General features: G+C 57.0%; 1 protein-coding gene across 2 annotated transcripts in view; it reads right to left on the reverse strand.

The window, feature by feature from the left end:
* Nucleotides 1–890, reverse strand: part of MAP6 (microtubule associated protein 6) — a 32,750-nt gene extending 31,860 nt beyond the window's left edge. For both annotated transcript variants that reach the window (XM_032679901.1, XM_032679902.1), the window contains exon 1: nucleotides 123–890. In XM_032679901.1, the coding sequence (XP_032535792.1) occupies nucleotides 123–847 (725 nt within the window). In that variant the 5' untranslated portion in view covers nucleotides 848–890. The remainder of the gene's footprint in view (nucleotides 1–122) is intronic.
* Nucleotides 891–9,091: the final 8,201 nt, after the last annotated feature.

Here is a 9,091-nt window from a genome sequence, read left to right on the forward strand (position 1 = left end):
CCGGAATGTTTCACAGCCTCTCTCCCAGGGTGGGATGCTCCTCCCGGGGACGTGCAAAGGGGGACCGGAGAAGGGCTGGCGAGGGGTCGGCAGGTTGGGGGTCTGGACGGGGGGGTTCTCACCTGTAGGACGAGCTGACCCCCGCCGCCACCTCCTCCTTGATCTGCCTGTTGAGAGCATCGGCGGCCGCCCGGCCCCTGCCCGGCTCCGCCGGCTGCCCGCCCGCCTCCTCCGCCTTCTTCCGACCCTTGTCTCTCCCGTCCCCGGCCCGCACCGCTTTGGGATGCTCATCCTCCGCCTCGGGGTCTTCCTCCTTCTTCTCGGGAGCGATGTGCACCTTCCGCCGCTTCTCCTGCGCCGGTTTCTCCGGGGAAGCGCGGTCCAGGGCCAGCACGGGGGAAGGGCCCGGTTTGGGGATCCAGGGGTGGTCGCCCCGCTTGGGGATGGGCCAGGCACGGAAATCCTTCTGGTACTGCGTCTCCTTCTCGAAGGGAGTGTCCGAGGGCTGGTACTCGCTCTTGGGCTTGCAGCTCGGCTCGGGCCGCTGCACCTTCCAGGGCTTGTAGTCGTGCCGCATCACCGAGTCCGCCGGGGGCGAGGCGTGCGGGGCCGGGCCGTGCGGGGCCGGGCCGGGCCGGGCGGCACCGGGACCCGGCTCCCCGCCCGCCGCCGCCTCCCCGCCCGGCTGGGTCTCGATGGGGGCCGCGGGGCGCGGCGGGGCGGCGGGGGGATGCTCGGTGGCCTCCGAGTACTTGGTGAAGACGAGCGGGACGGCGATGTCCGCCTTGTCCAGCTGGTTCCAGAAGCGGGCGATGCAGCAGGCGCGGGTGATGCAGGGCCACGCCATGGCGGCCCCGCGAGCCCCGCACCGCCAGCGGCACCGGCACCGCGCCGGGATCGCCGCGATCCGCGCCGGGATCCGCGCCGGGATCCGCTCCTCGATCCGCTCCGCCCACACCGCGTAGGGCGGGGCAGCGCGGGGCGGGGCTTGGAGGGGCGGGGCACGGGGGGCGGGGCTTGCACACGGGCATGGGGGGGGGACAGTGTGACACACCTGGGCACGCACCTGAGACATTGCGGTATATGTCTGACACACCTGGGCACGCACCTGAGAGATGACGGGGGTGTGACACACCTGGACACACATCCGAGACATGGGGGGGGGGGGGGTTTGACACATCTGGACACACACCTGAGACATGGGGATGTGTGTGTGGCACACTTGGACACACGCCTGAGACATGGGGGGGGGGGGGTGACACACCTGGACACACACCTGAGACATGGAAGGGGGGGTTGACACACCTGGACACACACCTGAGACATGGGGGGGGTGTGACACACCTGGACACACACCTGAGACATGGGGGGGGTGTGACACACCTGAACACACACCTGAGATGGCTCTGTGTGTGTGCACACCTGGACACACATGTGAGACATGGGGATGTGTGTGTGCACACCTGGACACACACGTGAGACATGGGGGGATGACAGACCTGAACACACACCTGAGGCATTGGGGTATATGTGTGACACACCTGGACACATACCTGAGACATGGCTCTGTGTGTGTGACACACCTGGAAAGACACACACCTGAGACATGGATTGTGTGTGTGACACACCTGGACACACACCTGAGACATGGGAGGTGTGAGTGACACACACAGACACACATCTGAAACATGGAGGGGGTGTGTGACACACCTGCACCTGGACACACACCTGAGACATGGGAGTGTGTGTGACACACTTGGACAGGCACCTGAGAGATGGGGGGGTGTGTGACACACCTGGACACACACGGGAGACATGGGGGGGGGGGGTGACACACCTGGACACACACCTGAGAGATGAGGGGGGTGTGACACACCTGGACACACACGTGAGACATGGGAGGTGTGACAGACCTGAACACACACCTGAGACATTGGGGTACATGTGTGACACACCTGGACACATACCTGAGACATGGCTCTGTGTGTGTGACACACCTGGACAGGCACCTGAGACGGGGGGGGGGGGGTGACACACCTGGAAAGATACACACCTGAGATACGGAGGGAGTGGGGGTGTGACACACCTAGACAAGCACCTGAGACATGAGGGTGTGTGTGACACACCTGGACACACACCTGAGAGATGGGGGGGGGGGTGTGTGACACACCTGGGCACACACCTGAGAGAAGGGGGGACGGGGTAACACAACTGGACAGACACACACACCTGCACACACAGGTGAAGACACACACGGGTGTGTGTGCATTCGCAGGCACACGTGTGCCTGTACACACTCACACAGGGGTGCACACTCACACCTGCACACTCACACCTGCACACACGTGTGCCTGTACACACTCACACAGGGGTGCACACTCACACCTGCACACACGTGCGCACACACGTGCCACACATCCACGCTGCCATGCAGTTGTACCTTCACATACACACACGTGTGCGGGTGTTTGCACACCCACACGTGCACACACACACACACACACACACACATGGACACACGAGCACATGTGTGCACAGACCTACACGCCCACACCGCCCCACACACCCCCCTGTGCACACACGTGTGCAAATGCACACCCAGATCCTTCAGGAGCTGCTGCAGCACCAGCTGCTGCTCCCAGTTCCCCTCCCTGGATGGGATTTGTGGCTGAAGTCAAACACGTGTGCACACGTGTGTGCAGACACACACACACACACATATACACGTATTTCATTCTTGCCTTTTGCCCATTTCTTCCCCATTTCATTGCAGACTTGCAGCTGCAAACCCAAAGCAGAACACCTCCCACCCTGCTCCTGCAGCGAGGCCGGCTGAGGGCTGCCTGCAAAATCCTGTTCCCAGGCTGGATTCACAACCCTAAATCCCACCCTGCACTCCATCCTCTTTAACCCTCTGCCTCCACCTTCTCCCCACCCCTTCCTCCTTCCCCCTATTTCTCCATCTCTTCACTCCACCATCCCTCCATCTCCCCATCTCTCCCTTCATCCCTCTGTCCCTCCATATCTCCATCCCTCCATATCTCCATCTCTCCATCCCTTCATTCCACTATCCCACTTTCCCTCTGTCCCTCCATCTCTCCCTCCATCCCTCTGTTCCTCCCTTCTCTGTATTCCCTGATGCCAATAAAGTCCATTTACACCCAAATCACATCCCCTCCTGCTCCAATCCTGTGCAGACGCCCCTCCCTCGAAGCTCCCGGGTCTTTCCCAGCCTCCCTGCACTGCCAGCATTCCCACCGGGAGCAGGACTCCAACAAAAGCAGCGATCCCAGTGAAAGCCACACACTCGAACACGGAATTGCCTCGAGAAAGAAACAATTCCCACCCATCAGTGGCTGCAGCTGCCAGGAGTGCAGTGAAAGGCAGGATTATTCCTGTCGGGATTGTTCCTTTAATACAACACTTTGCATCCCCTTATTGATCCTTGGGCCCTGAGGGGGTTGGGTTTGTTGGGTTTGGGGTTTTTTTTTTTGCTTGTCTTTGCCCGGATTTGCTTAATTTCATTCTCACCTGTAGGCAAATTGTGGAAGCTCATTTTATGGATGGGATTGGAGCCCTCACTGCTGGGGATGAATGGATCAAAGGGCTGCCTTTGGAAAGGGAATAAATAAACAGCAACTAGGGGTGTTCATACACAGCCATTGCTTTGTCTTCTGGGATTGTATCACCTCTGCCATTACAGCTAGGGCAATTAAAACTGGGGATAATAATTAAAGGTTTGGGAAGCTCCTCAGTATCTCCCAGGCTGGACGTAGACCTTGGTCTGGGATCTGCTGCCCACAGAGGTCTTGCACATGTTTGTGGACTTTCCTACAGGAAACATTTTTGAATTCAATCTGTGTTGTTGTTTCAGGGTTTGCAGCACAAAGAACTATTAGTGAAATTAATTGCCCAGGAAGTTATGTGGGAAGAAGGACATGGAGCTGCTGGAATGAGTCCAGAGAAGGCCACTAAGATGATGACAGGGCTGGAGCCCCTCTGCCCTGGAGCCAGGCTGGGAGAGCTGGGGGGGTTCACCTGGAGAAGAGAAGAATCCAGGGAGAGCTGAGAGCCCCTTGTAGGGCCTAAAGGGGCTCCAGGAGAGCTGGAGAGGGACTGGGGACAGGGAGTGGCTTCCCACTGCCAGAGGGTAGGGTTAGATGGGGTATTGGGAAGGAATTCTTGGCTGTGAGGGTGGGGAGGCCCTGGCACAGGTTGCCCAGTGAGGTCTAGTGGAAGGTGTCCCCATGGCAGGGGTGGAACTGGATGGTCTTTAATGTCCCTTCCAACCCAGACCATTGTCCATTTCTGTGATTCTGGGATATCAGTGTGTTCCTGCTGGATCCCAGCCCGTGTGAACCCACTGGAACAGCCCCCACTCTGGAACTCAGGTGTGTCCCAGGGGTGTGCACAGCACCTCGCACCATTTGGGGGCTGGGGACTGGCCTGTGCACAACCTTTCTTTGAGCATCCCTCACCTGCAGCCAGTCTGGGCTCCTCTCACGTGCCCAGTCCTGCCCTGACCATCCTTTCCTTTTTTTTTTGGGAGAGGACATGGGCAAACCTGCCTGGTAAGGTTTTGCAGCATCAGGAGCCTTTGCTGCTCTGCAGGCAGCAGGCAGACCTGGGTGGTGTTAGAGGCTGCAGAATGAAAAAAAAATTGCTTGGTGTCTCCTGCAGTGAAATCTCTGGTTATTTATATATATGTATATATACATCCTGAAGCATGGCTGCTCACTCACTTGCAGGAATCAGCTATGGAAAAGCATCGTCAGGCAAAATCCATTAGCTCTAATCAGTGGAATTGATGTGCTGGCTGCAAACCTCTCTCAGAGAGGATGGGAGCTAAATAAATAAAAATGTCTCTGTTTTTAAATTACAGCCACCATGGCAGGAAGCAGGAATTGCTTTCTCCTGTTCCAGCCTCTTCTGGGAAAAGGCCGTGTGAGGCCACGTGGTGGGACATTGGTTTTGGGGTGGCCAAGGACATCACAACATCAGACCGTACCAGAATCCTGCCCAAAGGGTGTGGCAGAGCTCAGTGCAGGACCTTACAGGAGTGGAAGGTGGGGTTATTTAGGGAACAAACCCCACGGGGTGGTAGGGAGGCTCAAAGGGAGGCTCCCGGCTGATCCCTGACCAGGGGCGGAGGGAGGGGATGGCAGCTCCTCCCATCGCTCCCGGGGGAGCACCAACAAACGCCGGAGTGAAGTGAACGCAAAGAAAACGAAAATCCCAACAAGGTAGGGCTGGCAGGGACCCCACATGTCCTTAGGAGCCTTTCTCCTCCAGCACAGGGGGACCTGAGCATCAGCTCCAGGGGCTAAAGGCAGGGCAGACTCCAGCTCCAAAGCCAGCCCTGGAGCACAGCAGCAGCCCCCCGGTGAAGGGTGTTCACCACAACACTCAGTGAGGTGCAGGAAAGCTCCACTGACCCGCGTTTCTCCTCCCCGGCACTGCTGTCACCTGTCCCCGTCCCGTCAGGGCTGTCCCACACAACCCCCTGCTCTGCAGGACCTGTCCCCGTCCCGTCAGGGCTGTCCCACACAACCCCTCTGCTCTGCAGGACCTGTCCCTGCCCCGTCAGGGCTGTCCCACACCCCCCTGCTCTGCAGGACCTGTCCCCGTCCCGTCAGGGCTGTCCCACACAACCCCCTGCTCTGCAGGACCTGTCCCTGCCCCATCAGGGCTGTCCCACACAACCCCCTGCTCTGCAGGACCTGTCCCCGTCCCATCAGGGCTGTCCCACACCCCTCTGCTCTGCAGGACCTGTCCCTGCCCCATCAGGGCTGTCCCACACCCCCCTGCTCTGCAGGACCTGTCCCCGTCCCGTCAGGGCTGTCCCACACCCCTCTGCTCTGCAGGACCTGTCCCTGCCCCATCAGGGCTGTCCCACATAACCCCTCTGCTCTGCAGGACCTGTCCCTGCGCTGGAGACGCTGCTCTGAGCTGCTCCTGTGCCCAGCACCGACCTCCGGGGACAGGAGAACATGACAACACTGCGGGGGACAATTTAGAGAGGATTTCTAGTGGCCTCTTCACATCTTAAATCATTTTATAATCACACACAACTTCTGGGAATGGAGTTCTGCCTGGGGTGTTCTCGTTTTCCTTGTCAGCTCTCCTTATGACTCATGTATGTTGGGAGAGTGTTTCAGGGCCAAATGGGACAGGAGCCAAAGCAAATCCATATCAGAGTGCTGCATAAAGAGAATAATTGAAATGCATGAAAAGAAGAATTTGACCAATAATTCAAGTGCTCTAAAGGACATGAAATTTCTTTGATGAAAACCACTGGCAGAACACAGCCAGATTTCAGAAGAAGTGGTTTTGTAACAGGTAGTAAAATCTGAAATACTGTGTTTTGAAAGAATTTATATTAAAAGGGAAAAAAAAAAAAAAAAAACCAACAAAACCCCAAAAATCAAAGCCAAAAAACCCAGCAGGCAGAAGTGGGCTTCTGTCACACCCACACCCTCACTCAGAGCTGGGGAGGGACAAAGACCAGGCTTGGTGCAAAGGCATCACGTGGGTTTGGGGTGATGGGGAGAAGGAGGACCTTGCAGGGGAGACACTGCTGGAGGAGTGATGGGTCAGGAAGGAATGGGACACAGAGAAACCATGGGACAACCACTAAGATACCTTCAGTCAACTTCTGATAATTTTGCCCGCTGGAGGGTAAATTAGGTTGGTGGGAAGCTCTAGGAGTGCATGTGGATAACTGAGAGGCTTTAGGGTAAATGAAAGGGGGTTATGTGTGACTGGAAGAGAGGAGCACTGATCTGAAGGGTAGTTGTAGCTCTACTGCTGGGGCACCAAGTCCCACAGGGTCCACATGTGGTGGGGACTGGCCAGGGAGCCATGGACAGCTCCTGGAGCTGTGCAGTGTCCTGGCACCCTGTCTGTGCCCTGCACCCTGTCCATGCCCTGCACCCTGTCCATGCCCTGCACCCTGTCTGTGCCCTGCACCCTGTCCATGCCCTGCACCCTGTCCATGCCCTGCACCCTGTCTGTGCCCTGCACCCTGTCCATGCCCTGCACCCTGTCCATGCCCTGCACCCTGTCCGTGCCCTGCAGCCTGTCTGTGCCCTGCACTGCTCCTTGTGCTGCTTCCCGCACATCCTCTGGGCCAGGCTTTCCCAGCCCTCCCCCTGGAGCCTGGCCAGCTCTCCAGGGACAGCCCGGGAAGGCTCCCGGGCACATCCCACCGTGCTGACTTGCAAAGCCTCCAGCTCTGACTCAGGGTTTATGAGGAGAGGTGGACGTTGCCCAGTGGAGTCGCAGGAGGCACTGATAAAGGGATTACAGGGGACGACTTATTGAGGGATTAAAGGAACTTAATGTTCCCAGACCAAATGCAAGCCGTGGGAGATTGGATAAATGGCTATAAATAACCGAGAAGGGAAAGCCAAGGGGAATGTGGTGGGAGCCCCCCATGTGTGAGTGGCTGGGTGTGTCAGGAAAGGAGGCTGACTGAGGTGTCAGGGTATAGGATATCAGGGCTCAGTGTTTGGGCATGTCACCTACTGCTCAGTTGGTTCAGTACCTCAGACACGGCTCTGCCCTTCCCAAAAGCAGGAAAAGAGAGGCTCAGGGGGGACCTTCTGGCTCTGCAACCCCCTGACAGGAGGGGGGAGCTGGGGGAGGGGGTCAGGCTCTGCTCCCAGGGGACAAGGGACAGGATGAAGGGGAACAGCCTCAAGTTGTGCCAGGGGAGGTTTAGATTGCAAATTAGGAAAAATTTCTTCACAGAAAGGGCTGTTCAGCCCTGGCACAGCTGCCCAGGGCAGAGGGGGAGTCCCCATCCCTGGAGGGATTTAACAGCCCCGTGCATGTGGCACTTGGGGACATGGGTGAGTGGTGGCCTTGGCAGTGCTGGGGGAACAGTGGGACTTGATGACCTTAGGGGGCTTTCCCAACCCAAATGATTCTGTGATTCTAAGTCACAGGTTCAATTTTATCTGCGCTCAGCAATGAGATGCATCTCTCCCAGCTCCTCCTGTCTGTCTGGAGTTCTGTGATCCCCCTCTAATTTAGGCAGGGGATCTCAAAGCCCTCCATTAGCAGGTATTTTTCTCTCCTAATTTAAGAAAGTAGAAAGACAAAAAGCAAATGACATAACCACAGCAGAGCAGCTCATAAATATTTATTACCCAGCTGAGCCTTGCTTCACTCCTTGGTCAGCCCTTCCAAGGAGCCGACTTGTTAATAATAAATCCGGAGCATGGGGCTGTGCCTGTCATAATAAACCACAGGCAAAGAGCTGGGACTCTCTGCAGTACAGCTGCTCTGGGAACAAGCAACACAACTGCTCTGGGGCTTAGCCTGACGTTTCTGGGAGCAGAAAATGCTTCCCACATGTCTGGGTGTCCCCAAGGCACAGGTGTGTGGCCCCTTTCACCAACAAAAACCAAAAGAGCTCCTTGGCATGGCTGGGTTCCAACAAGGACAAGACTGGATGGAAAACACCATCACTGAACCAGATATGTCCCTGCCAGGGCTTTTCAGAGTCATAGAATTGTTTAGGTTGGAAAAACCCCCTAAGACCACCGAGTCCAGCCCTTCCCCAGCTCTGCCAAGGCCACCACTGATCCATGTCCCCAAGCACCACATCCACAGGGCTGTTAAATCTCTCTGGGGACAGGGGCACCACCACTGCCCTGGGCAGCTGTGCCAGGGCTGGACAGCCCTTTTGGGGAAGGAATTCTCTGTAACAACCGCTCTAACCCCTCCCACCACCCCCTCCCTGACGGTGAAGGGGTTGCCCAGCCCAGGAAGACCGGGAGCCCCGGGCCCGCAGGTCTCTGCTGAGCATTTTGGAAATCACTGACGGTTTCTCACCAGGAAACATCCCGTCTCCAGGCAACAGTGCTGAAAGAGTTAAAAACCTCCTTTGCAGGGTCCTGACATCAGCTGCAGAACACAAAGGGTGGGGAGAGATTCGAGCGAAATCTAAACCATTTCCAGCTCAATTAAAGCAACCGGTGTCTTTAGGAAAAGATCCCTTGGGGTTTCACCAGAGCCCTGTTGTTCTGGTGATTGGGGAAAATGGAGTTTAACAGATGTAAATCCCTCGTACCCCCAACGTCTT

The sequence above is a fragment of the Chiroxiphia lanceolata genome, chromosome 2 (assembly GCF_009829145.1).
Source record: "Chiroxiphia lanceolata isolate bChiLan1 chromosome 2, bChiLan1.pri, whole genome shotgun sequence".
NCBI lineage: Eukaryota > Metazoa > Chordata > Aves > Passeriformes > Pipridae > Chiroxiphia > Chiroxiphia lanceolata.